Here is a 20,204-nt window from a genome sequence, read left to right on the forward strand (position 1 = left end):
CCAAGATATGTAGGTCCTTTTGAAATTGTAGAAAAGATTGGAAAGGTAGCCTACAGGTTAGTTTTGTCAAGTCATATAAGTGGAGTACATAATGTATTTCACATTTCTTCATTGAGAAAGTATATTTCAGATGAAACTCAGAAGGTCAGTGCTGAATCTGTGGATATACAATCGGACTTGACTTTTGTAGAAGAACCTGAAATGATCATAGATTATAGTGTGAAGCAACTACTAAGCCGGCAGATTCCTTATATTAAAGTTCTGTGGAAGCGTGGATCTGAAAATGATGTAACTTGGGAGGAGTCATAAATGAGGGAGAACTACCCTCACCTATTTGGCTAAAGTATGATTTTAATTTATGGTATTGCTTTTAAATTTCAAGGACAAAATTTTTCTTAGGAGGGAAGAATTGTAAAACCCGAAATCGACGATCGTAAGCGTTGCACACATCTTGATGCGTCACGATGAAATTTAAGTGAAATTTCAAAGTTGTCGGTTTTCGACGAAATTAATTTTATAAAATTCTATGCAAAATTTTGAGCAAATTGATATAAAAAAATATATTGAATTTCGCTTAAATTTGAAACTAAAAATCATGGAAGATTCATAATACCCAAATTACCGTTAATAACTACTTAAGCGGAGATAATTCAAGTGGGGGCAACATGGACCTTTAGCCTCCCTAACCGTTCCACACTCTTAAGGGACCGAAATACTTTCAATCCCTTTCATTCTCACGCACGCTCCTTCGGCCGAACGAAACAGGCGGAATAGGGAGGCGACACAAGGTGATGGGCGGCGTCTTCGACGATGATTTCAGCATCCGAACTTCGGGGAAAACGTAGAGGAGACTAAGGGGAGACTAAGGTATGCATTAGAATTTACATTTCTCCATTGTTCTCAAAGATTTTTGGAAGAGAAAGTTCTAAGGTTTCTCCAAAACCTAAAAATTTCTTTGCGAAACTAATAGGAAAAGTTAGGGGAAGTATTTTAAACCTAAAAACGATGTTTTCTCCAAAAAAAAAAAGGTTGGAAAATTAGGGTTTTTCCTAATTTGTGAATTTTAAGAAACCCCCTTTACGATTTTTATTTCCTATGATATTAGGAATGTTTTAAAGATGGAAATTTAGGTCTTTAGCAAAAAAAATTTATTTTCATAATTTTAAATTAAACTAATTCGAAAATATTAAGCCCTAATTATTAAATTAATAATGGGAAAGTTTTAAAATGCATTTGGAAGATAATTAGGGAATTTTCGATTATCTAAAAATTGGATTATTAATAAATTTAAAAATAGAATTTAATTAAAAGATTATTTGAAGCCAATGGTAAAGGGGCTCTACGGAGTCAATGGTAAAGGTGTTCTTCGGAGCCAAATGATAAATGAATGACCAAAACTTAAATGTGTACCTAATCAGTACAAAATTCTGGTACTTCCGGGACAGGTGTTTTATATATTATGATTATGTATTTTATGCATTTAATGAAAGACTATAAAGAAAGGAAAAGTTTATGAGAAAGAAAAGAAAAAGTTTAAGGAAAAAGCTCAAGAAAACTGATTATGAAAATGTTATACAGCATGTGCCTATCAAATGTCTAAATCTTTTATTTGTTTTAATTTTATGCATAATGTCATGTTTTTATTTATTTCATGAATTTATGATAAATGCCTGTTACCTGCAGAGCGTTCGCTCACCCTGCTTTTGTGATGCAAGAAAAAAAAATTAGGAAGACCCTAATTTTTGCAAGCATACTAAAGACTTCCTAGAAAATAAGAAAATGCACAAAATACTTCACTTAAAACAAAATACAATATCACTTTATATCATAAAATTGACACTTATAAGATTAGAACATAAAACTAAACACAAAACAATTAAAGCTGCGTTTTCCTGATCGAGAAGAAAGATACAAATGAGGTGGTCACTTGCAGAGAGAAGAAAGAGGTAAGAAGGTCGAGACAAAGTCGAAGAGAGGACAAGCTTGCAAGCTTTCCCAAGGAGAGAAGTGAGAAATGGAACAAGCTAGCAAGCTTTTTCAAAAAAAAAAAAAAAAACTCTCAGGTTTTGTTCCAAAAATTATCCATTAAAAAACTCTTTTTTCTATTATAAAACATCAAATATATATAGGAGAAAACAGCCCAAAAGGTCATCAATTAGACTCATTAAATCAGGGGAAATGGAAGGCCAACATTCAGTTCAGAAACAACACCCGAACAACCACACAGAAAACCGACAAAAGCAGCTACGGGGGAACAGACAGCCAGGGGAACTGAAACAGGCAATAAGGGGAACCAGAACATGCAGCTAAAGGAACCGGATTAGGCAGCCAGGGGAGAGGAAAAGAAGCCACGGGAAGGAGTCAGCAGAGGAAACCGAAAGGTCATAGAGGGGAGGAAAGGGTGATGCACCTAATCAAGTTCTATTTATGAGTTAAGAAATAAGGTAAACTACAAAAATTAATGAGCTAACATCAGCTCAACATAACAGCTCCCAATAAAACAACAAAAACCAAATAACCAAGCCCAAACCGAGAACCATCAGCAGCCTAAAATTTGGGCTCATGATTTGCCCAAAATTTTAATTTCAAATCAGGTCCTCTTCACAATTTTTTTTTTTTTAAGCCTTGACCATCTGTAAACCACTTCAGAATGCTTTCCTCTCATTCAAATCCATTAATTTCTATAATACGAACCAAGAAAATTTATTTGTCAAAAATTCTGAAATGTCCTTACCAAATTCTTCTTTCTTAATCATTTTCTTCTCTTCATTCTTAATCATTTTCTTCTTTTCTTTTTTCTTTTCCTGGACCTACTAAAGTACCCGAACTTCTCCTTCTGTTATTAAAGTACTCAAACTCATCCCATTCAACTGCTACTACAGTGCCAACAGCTGTTATTGTGGCTTGCTGCTTGCTGCTATTCAAGGCTTTCGGGCATAGGTAAATGGGGAGGGCTTTAGGTATAATATATACATAATCATTCTTGAATCTACCGCCTAAACTACCTCACTGCCTTAGCTCTTCACCCATTTGCTAGAAAGATCGGAAAATTTTTTGAAGCTATAGTACCCGCTAAAGTATATTAGATTGCTACAGTAACGTTGAATTATAAACTTTGGATAAACTTACTTAACTGCATAATCTAATTTAAATACATAACAAAAATGATAAATATGAACCGTACGATATAGTAAAAATGATTTCAACAAAATTCAGGATATGAGAAATTTTGAGTATAATTTTTTAGGAGAAAATTTTAATTGTGCCAGAAATATTTTCAGTGTTACACCGTAAGACCATCATGTGGTCGTTAATAGATATAGATTAAAAAAATCCCTTGTGCCTTGATAAAACCGCGGATGGAAAGGAAATCTACTCATACTTATCGAATGTTTTCCAAGCAAAGGGTTAGATTGCGGATTGCACATTTTAGGCTATGCTTGGTTAGAGCGAGTCCTACCACACGCATGACCTATATTTTTAGGTGCCTTAATGAAACCAACAGTCAAGGAGATCGATCTTGGAACAGCGAAGGATGTGATGACATAGAATTAGGTGATTGAAATTGAAGTCCACAAATATGTTTATGAGTTGCAATTTTTCATGTTTAGGTGACACTGCATCAAAAATATAGATTGCTTCAAGAAAAGTGCCTTAATGAATGGAACGCATTGTATCCTTGGGATACATTAGTAGCAGTATAAATTTTCAAACATGCCTGCAAAAAGTCTAAAAAATAAAAAGTGCACTAATAAGAAGCAAAATAAATAAGGTAGTTACCTTGTTTCTGAATTGTAGGCCTGCATGCTGGTTTAGCAAATCATCTTGAAACTTTGTAACAAATATGTCTGCAGCAAAAACCTGCAAAAGATTGAAAAATAACATTTATTTCACAGACAAAAAAAAAAAATCTATGCTAACATGAGAAGATGCGTGCACAAACCTCACTCCAAAGTTGACTATAGCAAGTAGCATCATAGCAAATAGCTGAGCGAGGTAAAAAGGAGGCAGGGTTGGTTCCGTCCAACAAGGGTATGCCTAACATTATCTAGAAGTAGACAACTATTAATGATAAGTTCAATGATATAGAAATCTTTTAATCATAAAAACATCTATCTAAACCTTAGGATGAAGATGTCTGAGTAGCTCTACTATGTCTATGTTGTCACTGGAGTGTATTATCTGATCAAACAGACCTGAAAAGTTTTAAAATGTTAAAAGTTAAATATCAGGTGATATATCAACCATATTTATTTTCTAAATTGCAACTGAATAATGAAGTACTGCATTGCAGTAAATGAAACCAAAGAAGCAAGCGCAACTGGGTGGACAGTATCAAGTAACCACTGAGATCGCAAAACTAGAGTTGGAAGCAATATTAAACAAAAAGAGTCAGTACATGCAAATAGAAGGTTCACATGAAGCTGTACTTGTGAAAACCGATGACAAGATATTAATGGAACCATAGCCCAGGAATCTGCATGGAAAACTTCTGCATTGATTACTTGATGATTACTTTTAAATTGGGGCAAATAAGTGTTAAAATAATTAACTAATGGGCTAATAAAGTTAACTAAAACCAAGATTCCTAAGGACAAACCCAACTAGCCTCATCTAAGTGTGCAGGGATTAATTAATACAATTAAGCACTCCACTGTAATGTTTTACCCTTTTTGAATTCAGCAAGACCTTAGAACTTTAATCAGGTATTAACCAAGCTAATTATATGCGGAAATACTACTCTCAGGTTTCTTCAAGTGATAAAGATACTACCACTTCCAAACTCAGTCCAAATTAGTAAACACGTGGCTTCAATGGGTTGATAACCTACCTCTATTGAAGTTAAATAACTCATTCAGCACTAACTTGAGGCCTAATTATCCCAATCAAAACTTAATTAGGAGCTTCAAAACGTGCTTTAACCAATTCCTATGCCTAGGCTTCGTCAGCTTATTGAGAAATATGACCAAATTAGGTTTAATTGATCGAGCCAAGGGTCTAATTAAATTGATTAAGGTCAAAACCATTAATTAAGATAAGTTATAAATTTAAAACCAATCTGATGAATGATGAGCCCCAATTGACCTCCTAATTGATGTCTTATTATAAAGAGCTCAGATTTAGAGTCAAATCATATGGATAATTAACCAAATATAGGTAAAAAGGATGTCAAATCCCTTAATAGGACAGTTGATATTCATTCACCAATCATCAATTAAGAGTACTACCCCCAATCCTTATCTTTATGCCCTATTCACCCTCATCTTGAAATGTTGTAGACCCACACCTCCATGAAGCTCATATTCACATTAGCGCACGATCTTATCTCCACAAAAGCGCATCTCATTGGAAACGTCCAATTGATAATAGTTTTAATTCACATTAGCAACCAACATTGTAGCCTATGACATAAAAGAAACAATTTTTCCCTCTCCCATGCTCGCCACACTCATGTTTCCCATCCTTTTCTCTTACTGGATGTACATTCCTGCTCCCAGCTGGTCTCCTTCTTCAAAACCCTATTTCAAAAGCTCAGCTCTGACGATGATCCTTATCTCTTTGAGACTAACGACCCCTCACTTGCTCAAGTTCCCTCACCCTCTCGTGCTATCAGGCAAACAGCCTGACACCGAATGACTCCTCTCTCGCCAGCATGCCTAGCCCAAAACTCAAATGCCAAACCACCTCATTAGTCATAATTCCTGAGCTAACACACTACTAGAGATCATTCTCTCTCATGTATGCCCCTTCTCTCTTATCCAAACTCGCACCCAAGTCGCACCTTACAGAGAGCTATAAGTAGACTATTATATAAGAAATGAATGTCAAAACTTTCATCAGTGTGTGAGAGTAAGGCTACGTTTATTTTAGGAATCAATCAAGAAGATCATACGCTAGCAATGAGCAACTCAGATATAATCTTCTTAAACTCTTCATTTCTCCCTCAAATTTCTGTGATTAAATCATGCTCACCACATCATGGCAATTATCGGGATGAGTTGTCATTTAATTCAATGTTTTCCAATTTATTTCTTCAAAATATATGCATTGCGATTGAATATATTAATAGTGTCGACACTTGCATTCTTGAAATGAATTTAAGTAAATAAAGCCCAAGCATAGAAAGATTTTATTTGTATGCGACAAGCAAAGTAGGGCTAACACCAAAGGCAAAGCATAAAACCAAGGTTGGAAGTTTAAGCAAGGATAACTACAAGATAATTCAAATTACTCGATTTTTTTTTAATAATTCAACAAGAATTGTTAAGGACAATGACCAAAAATGAAAAATCCTAATGTAACCGGCCAACACATCTTAGGCAAGCAATAGAGACTGTTAGAAGCCTTTTTAAAGCTAGATCATCATTCGAAGTATCATCAAACTAAAGAAGAAACATATAAAGTACACAAATACATAGATTAACTGATCAATGCAGAACAAAAATGCATTTCTTTTTCATTTAAAATAGATTACTTAGCTACATCCTTCAACTATCTTCCTAGCCTTGCTTTCATCCTTGAAACAAGTTGCATAATCCAACATTTTAACGATTATAATCTCGATTACTTTTCTTCAACTGATGACATTATGCAAGAATTGGACCAACTGCTTAGTAAAAATTGAAGGCCTTAAAGTAGATATACATTGATGAGAGCCTCGGAATCCAGCGCAGGCCATTCTAATAGTTGCTTGTGAAAGGTAACCAATTCTTTCTTCAACTATGGAGTACTCTTCAGATTGGAATCTTCTTACCCAAACACAACAGATTTTGTCTCAACAATCACTAGGTTCTTTTTAGCATTCCTTCTTTCTAACATCTCTTCTGGATAACTCCAACTAGCTTTTATCCAGTTTTAAGCCCTCAAATAATCCGCTTAGAGTCTTGGACCTTATTGTTCAAGACAATTCTTTTGTGTGAGCATCAAGAGTCCAATCCGGGCATCTCCATATAGTTTTTGTGGAGTAATAAGGCCCCCCTAAGGTGTTGTTTGTTTGGCAAGATAACCTTAAAGTCTTACAAATCCAGCATAAGCATCTCTCTCTAGAGGTTGTGGTGTTGCATCAATAACTTAGTTTAGGATCTATGCTTCCCATATGAAAAGGCAAATATCCTTAGCAGTATCAAAACTCACATTTGGGTAACTCCCTCAAGATGTTTTGTCTAATTTTCACATGATTTTCCTACCTACCCAAAGACCTTTTTTGTCATTTGACATTTTATAAACCAAAATTTATCCTATCTACCCCTATTATACTCAAGCTGCCTTCAAAGGATTCTCATGAGATGGTGTCACGACCCGGCCCAGTGAGCTCGAATAAATGAGACGGGAACGAATATCGGACATAAGTTAGAAAAGAACATGACAATATCATAAAACATGAATTAATAAGAATATAAAGCAATCCAAGAGATATATAAATAAGCGCCTCTAAAACAAAATTCATTAAACAAAACATTTCATATTAATTCAAACATGTACAAAGGTGGATAAGATTTCTTTCATACCAACTTCCACCCAAAATCAAAATCATCCTACAACTACAAAACAACACAAGAAGAACCTGCTACAACTGGAGATGAACCAAGGTCGATCAATCATTCCTAGCAGCAGAGTCTCATGAAAAATATCTCAAAATCAAGAAATGAGCTAACGCTCAACAGATATCAATTTACTCAACAAAAATTCAAATACAACGTAAGAAGAAACAATATGCATGATTGACTTGTACTTCAAAGAATTTAAACAATAGAATATCATACAAAGTAGTCATGCACTATCTAGATGTTTTCCTTATGTGTCATATTTCCTTTAGTGACATAAGTTATATATCATATGTTTATCATTTCATGTCATGTCTATCAATACTGTGCCTTTCATCAATAAATTTAGTATCTTATTTGTATCATATACACCCGTACCAGAGTACCGAATTTTGTACTGATCTAGTACACATATTTAATGGCCATATCATTTTCCTTTCTTCCCTTTATTTCCTTTTTTTTATATTGCCCCAAAGGGCCATATTTGCTCTAGAGAGCCATATTGTGCCAAGGCATCATATTGGTACTCCGCCTCAACATGTACAAGTTCACATACACTAATCTATTTTAGGATAGGTAATTAACACAGCTAACATTCATACATATGTTTTTAACCTTTTTAGGCAAAAAGTATAACTTTCAAGTATCATAACAAAACAATTCAATAACACATATATGACTTATGATATGAAATGCAATATATCAACATAATTGAAGTAATATAACATAGGTACAATTTATAATAATTCATTCAATATAAAATTTACATGCTTCTAAAAGGTTTATATACTTAAACATATAATGTATTCAATTTTTAGAAAAGCATAAAAGACTATTGAATTTTGGAGAGTCCACTGTACCTACCTCAAGCAAACAAATTCTTAAAACCGTCATCTCACCTCACATCGGCCACTCCTTACCACTTCCCCTTTTCAAGACCCAGGGAAAAAAATAATTATTAGTCTGCAATGTTTATAACTCTTACTCCTATAGTCGAATATCATTAGTCCCTAATCCTAATTAAATGTCATGTATGTTACAACATATAACATAAGTCATAAATCTAATATAAACATTACCTAACATAGATCCTAATTAAAATTAATCATTAATCAATTTTGGAAATAGTATTTTTCATAATTTTCACTCCTTTTTTATGCTAAAACCTCTTATATATCTAACTCATAATTAAGGATTAATTATTTTCGCATTTCTTTAAATAAACATTCAGGAAAATAGCAATCTCACTAAACCCTAAAATTTTTCTCCATAAACTGTCCTAGAGTAATTTATAACCTCGTTTATGAAAGCATTTTCAAAAAATCAAGATTTGGAAAAAAATCTAGTTTTAGGAACCTCAAAATTTTTAGAAATACTCAAAATTAGGGTTTAGAATTCATTAAGAAAACTCCCTACACACTTTCTTTAACAAAATTCATGATTTTCAAAAACCTTAAATTTTTAATCCTAAAAAATCTTGGAGGAGAGAGAAAATTTCTAGGATTTAAAGCTTACATTTTATCTTCTTGAGCTTTCCCTTCAATTTTCCCTCTAAACCGCCGCCGGAAACCTGCCGGCCACTGCTTGCCAAGCCCAAGCCGCCGCTTTCTCCAGTTCTCTCCCTTGCTCAGCCAAACAAAACAACAAGGGACCAAATATTTCGGTCCCTTAAAGTCTTAAGGGTGTTGGGTAAAAGAAATGACGCATGTGCCCTTCAAGCCTAAAATTTTCTTAAGGATCATGAGGGGTAAAATGGGCATAATAACTAAATTTTACTTAAATGTGCTTCGACGATTTTTAATTTTAAAACCTTGCGAAATTAGGTATAGGTTCTTTATATCATTTCGATTGAAATTTCGAGTAGAATTTTATAAAATTTACTGTGTCAAATTTCAACGATTTTGATATTTTACCTAATTTTACCGCGGCGCATACACATACGATCGACAGTTTTCGGGTTTTATAATTCTCCCCTCCTAATAAAAATTTCGTCCTCGAAATTTACATGAGAGAGATAAGTCATACATACCTTACTCAAAAAGATGAGGATAGGATTTCCTCATTTCTGACTCCTTCCAAGTAGCATTCTTCTTCGACCCATGCTTATGTAGAACCTTAACAAAAAGTATATCTTTGCTCCTGAGTTGTTTCACACTGAACTCCAAAATATGATCTGGTTCTTCAACATAAGTAAGATCTGGCTGTAAGTCCATATTTTCTGTTATGATCTTAGAAGGATCATCTGATATAAACTTTCTCAGGGAAAAAATATGAAACACGTTGTGTACAGCATATATAGCTGGTAAAGCCAATCTGTAGGCTACCTTCCCAATCCTTTCCACAATCTCAAAAGGACCAATGTAGCAGGGACTAAGTTTGCAAATCTTGCCAAAACGGAGTACACCCTTCATAGGTCTGATCTTTATGAAGACAAAATCTCCTACATCGAATTCCATAAAGCGGTGCTTAGTATCATAATACTTCTGGCGATCTTGTACTGCTAGCAATTTATCCCTGATAATTCTGATCTTATTAGTAGCATCATCAACCAAATCTGATCTAATCACCTTCCTCTCACCTGCCTCTGCCCAACATAAAGGTGTTCTACATTTCCTGTCATAAACTACTTCATATGGAGTCATTACTATGCTGGCTTGGAAGTTATTATTGTAGGCAAACTCTATCAAAGGAATATGAGGTTCCCAGCCTTCACCAAAATCAAGAATACACAATCTCAACAAATCTTCAAGGCTTTGAATAGTCCGCTCGGATTGTCCATCAGTCTGAGGGTGGAAAGCCGTACTAAAAGTCAATCTGGTACCCATAGCCTCTTGAACTTTCCTTCAAAGTCTAGAAGTAAATCTACCATCATGATCCGATACTATAGACTTCTGTACACCATGCAAACGAACAAGCTCAGCCACATACAACATTGCTAACTTCTCAACTGAGTCAGTCAGTCGGATAGGCAAAAAGTGAGCAGACTTTGTAAGCCTATTAATGATAACCCAAATAGCATCATGACCCTGTCGAGATCTAGGTAAACTTGATACGAAATCCATAGCAATGTCATCTCACTTCCACTCTGGAATTGGTAACGCTTGAAGTAATCCACCTAGCTTTTGATGCTCAGCCTTTACTAACTGATAAGTGGTACACTTAACAACGAAATCAACTACACTCCTCTTCATCCCAAGCCACCAAAATAAATCCTTAAGGTCTTGATATATTTTATTACTACCAGGATGAATGGTATAAGCAGAATGATGAGCTTCATAAAAACATCCCTCCTCAAGTCATCAACATTAAGCACACAAACTTTGCCCATATACCACAAAAGATTGTCTTCATCAATAATGAAATCCTCTTCATGACCTACCTTTACTAACTAAATGATCTTAACAAAATCGGGATCCTTCAATAAAGCTTTAGCGATCTTATTCAAATCAGATTGTAGTGTCAAATGACCTAACCATCCTACATTTTCAGTTGTAGGAAGTACTACGAATAATTCCAACGGTTTCATCTCTTCAATTAACTTCTCCTGTTGAGTTAGTAAACCATTCAACTTCACCGGTATTTTTTCTGCTTAACGCATCAGCAACAACATTGGCTCTTCATGGATGATACTGAATATCTAAATCATAATCATTAAGCAATTCCATCCATTTTCTTTGCCTTAAATTCAGCTCTTTCTGAGTGAAAATATATTTCAAATTCTGATGATCTGTAAATACTTCATAACATACACCATATAGATAGTGCCTCCAGATTTTCAAGGCAAAAACTACAGCAGCAAGTTCCAAATCATGCGTTGGATAATTCTTCTCATGATTTTTTAAGTGTCTAGAGGTATAAGCAACTACTCTCTCATGCTGCATCAAGACACATCCCAAGCCCTTTAGTAATGCACACTGAAAATTTGAAATTCTTCAGTACCTAAAGGAATAGTAAGAATCAGTGCAGTCATGAAACAAGTCTTCAACTCCTGAAATGCTTCTTCACATTGACTACTCCACTCAAACTTAACTGCTTTCTGAGTCAGTCTACTCAAAGGTGCAACAATCTTAGCGAACCCTTCTACAAATCTTCTATAGTAGGCAGCTAACCCAAGAAAACTCCGTATCTCAGTTACTGTTGTAAGTCTGGGCCATTCAGCTATTATAGCCTGCACCTTATACTGATCTATAGAAATACCATCCCCACTAATTATATGACCCAGAAAAGTCACACTATTCAGCCAAAACTCACACTTAGATAACTTGATATACAATTCATTGCCTCTTAAAGTTTGCAACACTGCCTGAAGATGGTTGGCTTGATGCTCTTTATCACAAGAATAGATCAGAATGTCATCTATGAAGACGATGACAAAATTGTCGAGCATTGACTTAAAGACCTTATTCATCAGATCCATAAAAGCAGCTGGGGCATTTGTTAGTCTAAAAGGTAACACTGTGAATTCGTAGTGTCCATACCTTGAGCTAAAAACTGTCTTAGGGATGTCTTCCTCCTTAATCCTCAACTGATCATAGCCAGACCTCAGATCAATCTTGGAAAAGACTGTGGCTCCTACGAGTTGATCAAACAAATCATCTATCATCGACAAAAGATACTTGTTCTTAATGGTAAGCTTGTTTAACTCTCGGTAATCAATACAAAGTCGCATGCTATCATCCTTCTTCTTAACAAAGAGAACTGGTGCTCACTAGGGTGAGGTGCTTGGGCGAATAAACCCTTTCTCCAGCAGTTCTTGCAATTGTGATTTGAGCTCCTGAAGTTCCTTAACTGTCATACGATAGGGTGATTTGGAAATAGGATCAGCACCATATACAAGATCGATAGAGAAATCAATCTCTCTAACGGGAGGCATTCCGGGTAAGACTTATGGTAACACATCAGGAAAGTCCCTTACCACAGCAATCTTCTTCAACTCTGGCACTTGTTTTGAAGTGTCCCTTACATGAGCTAGAAAGCTTGGGTACCTCTTCAAAATCAAACTACATGCTTTCATAGATGAGATGATCATAGAGGATATACCTCGGTCGCCTTGAAATACAAGCTTCTCTCCTCCAAGAAGCTTGATTTTCACTACTTTCTTATTACAGTCTATGGAGATGAACTGGCTAGACATCCAATCCATCCCTAGAATCACATCAAATTCCATAAGTGGTAATACAATCAATTCAACATCAAAATCCTTCTCACATAAAGAAAGTAGTAGTGAACATACACTTGAGGCAATCATACTGGACCCATTAGGTAGCAAAACTGATAGTGTAGTGAGCATAATGCGGACATTCAATGCATGCTTCTTAACAAACTCCTGACTAATGAATGAATATAATGCTCTAGTATCAAAAAACACTATACTAGGTAGAAATTGAACATGAATAATACAAGTGATCACATCAGGAGATTCTTTAAATTCTTGCTGCGTGATAGCATAGACCTTGGGTGCACAATTGGTCTCATAGCTGGATGACTAAGTATCGATGCAGATGCAGAAGACTATTGAGCTCTAGGTCTACCAACGGTCGGATGTCTCCCAGTACTCTGATGAGATGGAGGAGCACTAGACCTCCCCTCCTTTGGACCCTTGGACAATTTCTAGCCATGTGCCCTAGCTTATAGCACCAAAAACAAACATTAGAGCCAGACAAACATTCGCCTCTGTGCAACTTGCCACACTTATCACATGTTCTGACATTAGATGAACTCCCACCGCTATCAGATCCGACCTTCTTCATACTAGGTCCTCCAAAATGTGTCTGGAAGCTCCTGGTCTTCTCAAAACCCTTCTTCTTCTGAAGGAAATCCCTTCTTTCTAAGTAGCCTGAAAATCAATCTCTATCCTCCTTGCTCTCTCAACTAAAACAGAGTAATTATCAAGGCCAAAAGAAATCAATGGCTGGCAAATCACATCGCGAAGCCCTGGCAAAAATCTATGACATTTGTCTTCAGCACTTGGGATAATCTGAGATGCATAACGAGACAACATAGTAAACTCAGCTTCATATTGCATAACCGTCCGATCTGTTGCGAATCTGTTTTCATGGATTATGATTTTGATGATAGCAAACACTCTTGTTTCTCTACGACTGCCTTATCTACTGACATTTCAGGTCCACAAGATCAGACTGCAATTTGGAACCAGCTCAAGATTGGGTAGACTAAGTCTGAGTCAGCTTGTACCTTTTTTCTTTTCTTGAGTCTATTGTAATTGGTGTGGCTCCTGACGCTATGTAACTTTGTACACACACACCCTTGAAGATTTTCTGTCTGTTCCCTTGAGTTTACTATTTTTGGTAACATCGTCCGGGATGATATTTATATCGGCCTGGACGACCGGTTCAAAAACAAAAACCCTAATTAGGGCATCATCCTCATTAAGGCAGCCGTCATTAAGCCAATTGGCCTAGACGATCCTTGTATCGGCCAGGACGATAGGCTCAATTAAGAAAGAATCAGCCTCCATGATCAATTTAGGTATTTTTTATTTCAGGACATCGGCCAGGACGATCTATACATCGGCCATGACGATGCAGCACAATTATGCCTAAATTAATCTGGTAATTATGGAAAGCAATTAAGGCTGATTGATACGATCACATCGGCCGGGACGATGTCCTGGACGATGTCCTGGACGATTAACATCGGCCAGACTCTATTCCGGACTATGTTCAGGACGATTGTACTCGGATTTGAACTAATCGGCCAGGACGATATTGTATCGGCCTAAACTATGTAACCAATTTTCATCTGATCATCCCAAATCGTCCTGGCTGATTGAGCTTATTTTGTACTGATCGGCCAGGACGATAAAGTCGGCAAGTTGCATTAATGAGATCGTTTTGAGATATTCTATTTAAGCTTTTGACAAGGCACCTTTTGTAAGTGTCTTTGGCATCCATTGTAGCTTCGTTCTTTTTAGGGAAATTTGAAGAGAGCATGAAAGGGAATGAGGAAAAGGTGAAGTTTGAGAGAGGGAGAAGATCCTGTGAGGGGGGACTCAAGGGAGTGTGGAGGGGGATTCCACACGGTTGCTCCGACAAGCTTACACCTTAGTACCGTCGGATTCAAGGCTTGTCTTGAGGGAAGTTCACAGAAGAATATCTCTTTGGTGTCAAAGGATCCAGCGATTCCGCCGCACCGGGGAAGGTGGAAGTGATTTTGTAAGGGCTTCTCCGCCAAGCTGTCGGGGCTAAATGAGAAACACTTAGTTTAGTGCAATACTCGGAAGGTGCCTCCGAGGAGTGGACGTAGGTCAAGGTTTGACCGAACCACTATAAATCTGGCGTGTTCTTTCTTTGTTTTGATTTTCGCATTTATTTTTCCACACGTTGATTTATTTGTGGTGAATTTTGGTTTGATTTGAGTTTTGTTTTAAAGATATTTAAAATACAAATTCACCTCTCTTAATTAGCCTTTGGCCAGTTCATAAGGGGCCTAACATCCCTAACAAACTTTCACGATCTCCTTGTACTAACCGAATGAATCGATCATACATCTGCCTCCTCGTAGAAAGAGACAAAAACCAGTCTCTGAAGACTAATAAAATCCTCCCATAAAATCTGAGATGTTGCTCTACCACCAAATTTCGCCAACAGTTGTCCTCTCCACCATCTTTCAGCTTCACCATCCAATGCAAAGGTGGCTAAAGTCACCCTCCGATCAGTCGGACAATACATACCTTCCAAAATCTTCTCGATCTTCATAAGCCAATTTTTAACATCAACTGGCTCTACTACTCCCATAAAGAGAGGTGGTCGCATGTCCTGAAAGATTTTCAGATACTTGTCTACAGATGACTCTCTCCTGGAACTAGACTGAGGCTGATCTTGAGAATGTTGAATTAACTGCATCACAGCCGCCATCATCTGTGTAAAGGTGTCTATGGCAGTACTTTTGCTACCACCAGGAGGTTATACCATAGATGATACCGCTGGAACTTCTCTTCCAACCTGTTCATTGATCCTATTTGTGTTGCCATCAGTGGCATCGTACTCCTAATCCATAGCCCTAAACCAAATAAAAAAATTTCCAACTCAATAATCGTCGTATAACCATACATCCTAAAATTTCTAAGATTCATAAATCATCCTAATGGCGCTCTACTCTGATCCATATCCTAAACTTGGGCTCTGATACCCCTCTTGACACAACCCGGCCCAATAAACTCACATAAACGAGGCGGGAAAGGATGTCGGAGATAAGTTAGAACAGAACATGACAATATCATAAAACATGAATTAATAAGAAACTAAAATAATCCAAGAGATATATAAATAAGCGCCTCTAAAAAAAATTCATTAAACAAAACATTTCATATCAATTCAAACATGTACAAAGGTGGATAAGATTTCTTTCATACAACCTTCAGTTATAAAACCCGAAAATTGTCGATAGTATGCTTAGTATGCATTTCGATGCATCGTAATGAAATTATGTGAAATTTTCACGTCGTAGAAATTGACGCAATAAATTTTATAAAATTCTACGCAAAATTTCGATCGAAACGGTACAAAGAACCTATACCTAATTTCGCACGATTTTAAAACTAAACATCTTCGATACACATTTAAGTAAAATTTAGCCATTATGCCCATTTTATCCCCCATAAGCCTTAAGAAAATTTTAGGCTTGAAGAGCACATGCGTCATTTCTCTTACCCAACACCCTTAAACTCTAAGGGACCGAAATAGTTGGTCTCTTGTTGTTTTGTTCGGCCGAGCAAGGGAGAGAACGGGAGAGAGCGGAAGAAAGGGGGGAGGGCTTGGGCTTGGAGAGCGGCGGCCGGCGTGTTTTCCGGCGGCGGTTTAGAGGTGAAATCGAAGGGAAAGCTCAATAAGATAAAAGGTAAACTTTAAACCTTAGAAATTGTCTTTCCTCCAAGATTTTTTAGGATTAAAATTTTAGGGTTTTTGAAATCAAGAATTTGGTTAAAGAAAGTGTGTAGGTAGTTTTCTTAATGAATTTTAAACCCTAATTTTGAGTATTTCTAAAAATTTTGAGGATCCTAAAACTAGTGCTTTTTCCAGATCTTGATTTCTTTGAAAATGCTTTCATAAATGAGGTTATAAATAACTCTAGGACAAAGTTTATGGAGAAAAATCTTTGGGTTTAGTGAGATTGCTATTTTTCTGAATGTTTATTTAAAGAAATGCAAAAATAATTACATCCTAATTATGGGTTAGGTATATAAGAGGTTTTAGCATGAAAAAGGAGTGAAAATTATGAAAAATACTATTTCCAAAATTGAGGTTTTAGGTAAATCCAACAATAACATTTAAATTTATCTTAATTAAGAAAGGGATGATAAAATACATTAAATTATGGGTTAATAATAAAGTAATTAACAATTAGGATTGATTAATGATTAATTTTAATTAGGATCTATGTTAGGTAAAGTTTATATTGAATTTATGACTTATCTTATATGTTGTAACGCATACATGACATTTTATTAGGATTAGGGACTAATGATATTCAAATTTAGGAGTAAGAGCTATAAACCTTACGGACTAATAATCAATTTTTTTCATAGGTCTTAAAAAGGGGAAATTGTAAGGAGAGACCAGTGTGAGGTGAGATGATGGTTTCAAGAATTTGTTTGCTTGAGGTAGGTACAATGGACTCTCCAAAATTCAATAGTCTTTTATGCTTTTCTAAAAATTAAATGCATTATATGTTTAAGTATATAAACCTTTTAGAAGCATATAAATTTTATGTTGAATGAATTAGTATAAAACTATACCAATGCTAGATTACTTAAATTATGTTGATATGTAGCATTTCATATCATAAGTCATACAGGTGTTATTGAATTGTTTTGTTAGGATACTTGAAAGTTATACATTTTGCCTTACATAAGAATAAAAAATGTTAGAAACATATGTATGAATGTTAGCTATGTTAATTACCTATCCTAAAATAGATAGTGTACGTAGACTTGTGCATGTTGAAGCGGAGTACCAATATGATATCTTAGCTCAATATGACTCTCTGGAGCAAATATGGCCATTTGGGGCAATATAAAAAAAAAGGGAAGAAAGAAAAATGATATGGTCATTAAATATGTGTACCTGATCAGTACAAAATTCGGTACTCCCGTACGGGTGTATATGATACGAATAAGATACTAAGTTTATTGATGAAAGGCATGTCATTGATAGGCATGACATGAAATGATAAGCATATGATACATAACATATGTCACTAAAGGAAATATTACACATAAGAAAAGCATCTAGATAGTACATGACTACTTTGTATGATATTCTATTGTTTAAATTTTTTGAAGTACAAGTCAAGCATGCATATTGTTTCTTCTTACGTTGTATTTGAATTTTGAAAGAGTAAATTGATACCTGCTGAGCGTTAGCTCATTCCCTAGTTTTGAGATATTTTTTAGAAGACCCTGCTGTTAGAAATGACTAATCGACCTTGATTCACCTACAGTCGTACAGGTTCCTCTTGTGTTGTTTTGTAGTTGTAGGATGATTTTGATTTTGGGTGGAAGTTGGCATGAAAGAAATCTTATCCACCTTTGTACATGTTTGAATTGATATGAAATATTTTGTTTAATGAATTTTGTTTTAGAGGCGTTTATTTTTAAATCTCTTGGATTGCTTTAGATTCTTATTAATTCATGTTTTATGATATTATCATGTTATGTTCTAACTTATGTTCGACATCCGTTCCCGCCTCGCTTATGCGAGCTCACTAGGCCAGGTCATGACAGATGGAGGGGATGTGTCATCTATCCTTCAAGTCAATGCATTTCATATGTCCTGTTGTGAGGTGCTTTCAATGCTTACACCTTTTATCTATTCCTCTCTACTTTGAGATAGATGTCACTAGCTCTACTGTAGAATCAAAGACCTTCAATTTTTCCTCAAGCAATATTTCATCTCCAAAAATAAAGTTTTTATAGCCAAGGGAAATTAACGTAAACACAAGAAATAAATTTGGAATGTCTTAGCAAGTATATAATTTTATTTTATTTTATTAGGAATTATTTTAATTTCTTAGATTCCTTTTATGTCAAATTAGCATAAATTATCTTTTCTGGATAATTTAAAATTTTTCTTTTGGTTTGAATTATTAGGATATACATATATTTTGATTTATTCAATATCCTTGAAAGCCTACTTCAAAAAATATAGCATAATTTCTTATAATTTGGTATTGCAATTGAAAATGAAACAAAAAATCAGATTCTTGGCCTCTATAAGGTAGAGTTTCACTGCTTTATTTCTCTTAACCTCATGCCGCCTTTCCTTTGAGGTTATCATTCATCCAAATTTCTAATCCTCTCCTTCTCCTTATCTCCTTAATTTTCCTCTAAACCAGATCCATACATTCCCTTCCCAAAAAAACAAAAATTGCAATGATCTTCCAATCTGCTGCCTGCTCTGTAACCCAAAGCTCCATTGATATCTCATTAAAAACAAGATGAACCAATAGATAAAGAGTCACCAAATAATTTCTGAAATCAAACACACTATGGTTCTAAGAGAACCTCATTTCTTAGGTACAGGCACGCATGCCTTCTAAGGTAATAATGACTGCATAAAAAGAGTATAGAAGACTTACAAGTAAGAATTTCTTGCTTCAATTTCAGACCAGAAAACAAATCACGCTTCTTTTTCAATGATTTGCACATCTCATTCGTGATAGATTTTGTGATATCCTGCAAAGCATATAAATATCTTAAGTCCATTTAGGTCAGAAAAAAAATTCAATGACTGAAGATAATATTTTGCATGTCCTATTCCAACAATAAAGGCAAAAACCTGTTTGTAATGCTATGAATGCATCAGTGAAAGTTTGGTTATAATCTAGCAACCAGTTCCATCACTATCCGTTCAAAATGATACTTACAGGCAGTGCTATAGAAGAAAACGCCATTATAAAACATGCATGCCATCAGAATGAAAATAGTAGTGGATTAACTTGTGATTAAGTTGTTGACGGACCATCAAGAAGATATTACAAAGTCATCAGACATGATTGTGATATCAGATTTGTGCCATTAATGTCCCTAGTTGTCTTTATATCAAAATTTAGGATTCTATATCTCATTTTCTTAAGCAACAGCTGTTTGGTATTTTCCTATTTGTTTAGAGATGCATATGTTATCATTTAAAATAAGCTCTATTATGATAATAACAGCCATGCTAATGTCATTATATTAAGCTTCCATTCATTAAAATTTGGTATTTCTACCGGCTAGCTATTTGTTGATCACTAATATGTATTCCATGACTAATTCAAGTGCTTCCAATGATAACAACCATCAATTCTAGACCACGCTAAATTGGCTCCACATAACCAACACCACACAATATCACCCAAACATCAACCGTTTGAGAAATAAACTGCATTGACATGCTCAAAGCACCAAAATTATCAAAGGCTCACCCTTCACACTCAACTTGACTAAACAACGATGAAAAAGATCTCTGAAAGTGAAGTTGCATGAAATCGTCCGGACGTCATCCATTTGTGAAACTGATCACACCATTGTGTCTGAAATGATGAAAATATTAATGAAGGATCCTTTCCTTTGATTCGAGTGAAAGATGTAAAAACAATGGACTACAGCACAACATTTGTGCGAAATTGCCTGAATGTCCTCAATTTGCTAAATGAACC

General features: G+C 35.5%; 1 protein-coding gene across 1 annotated transcript in view; it reads right to left on the reverse strand.

Annotated features, from left to right (window-relative positions):
* Positions 1 to 20,204, reverse strand: part of LOC110099372 (probable thimet oligopeptidase) — a 93,786-nt gene that overhangs the window by 6,202 nt on the left and 67,380 nt on the right. Inside the window, exons 13-16 of the mRNA XM_020826491.2 lie at positions 19,143 to 19,239; positions 4,123 to 4,196; positions 3,944 to 4,048; positions 3,781 to 3,861 (exon numbers count right to left, since the gene is read on the reverse strand). Of these exons, the coding sequence (XP_020682150.1) occupies positions 3,781 to 3,861; positions 3,944 to 4,048; positions 4,123 to 4,196; positions 19,143 to 19,239 (357 nt within the window). The remainder of the gene's footprint in view (positions 1 to 3,780; positions 3,862 to 3,943; positions 4,049 to 4,122; positions 4,197 to 19,142; positions 19,240 to 20,204) is intronic.

The sequence above is a fragment of the Dendrobium catenatum genome, unplaced genomic scaffold (assembly GCF_001605985.2).
Source record: "Dendrobium catenatum unplaced genomic scaffold, ASM160598v2 fragScaff_scaffold_980, whole genome shotgun sequence".
In the NCBI taxonomy this organism is placed as follows: domain Eukaryota; kingdom Viridiplantae; phylum Streptophyta; class Magnoliopsida; order Asparagales; family Orchidaceae; genus Dendrobium; species Dendrobium catenatum.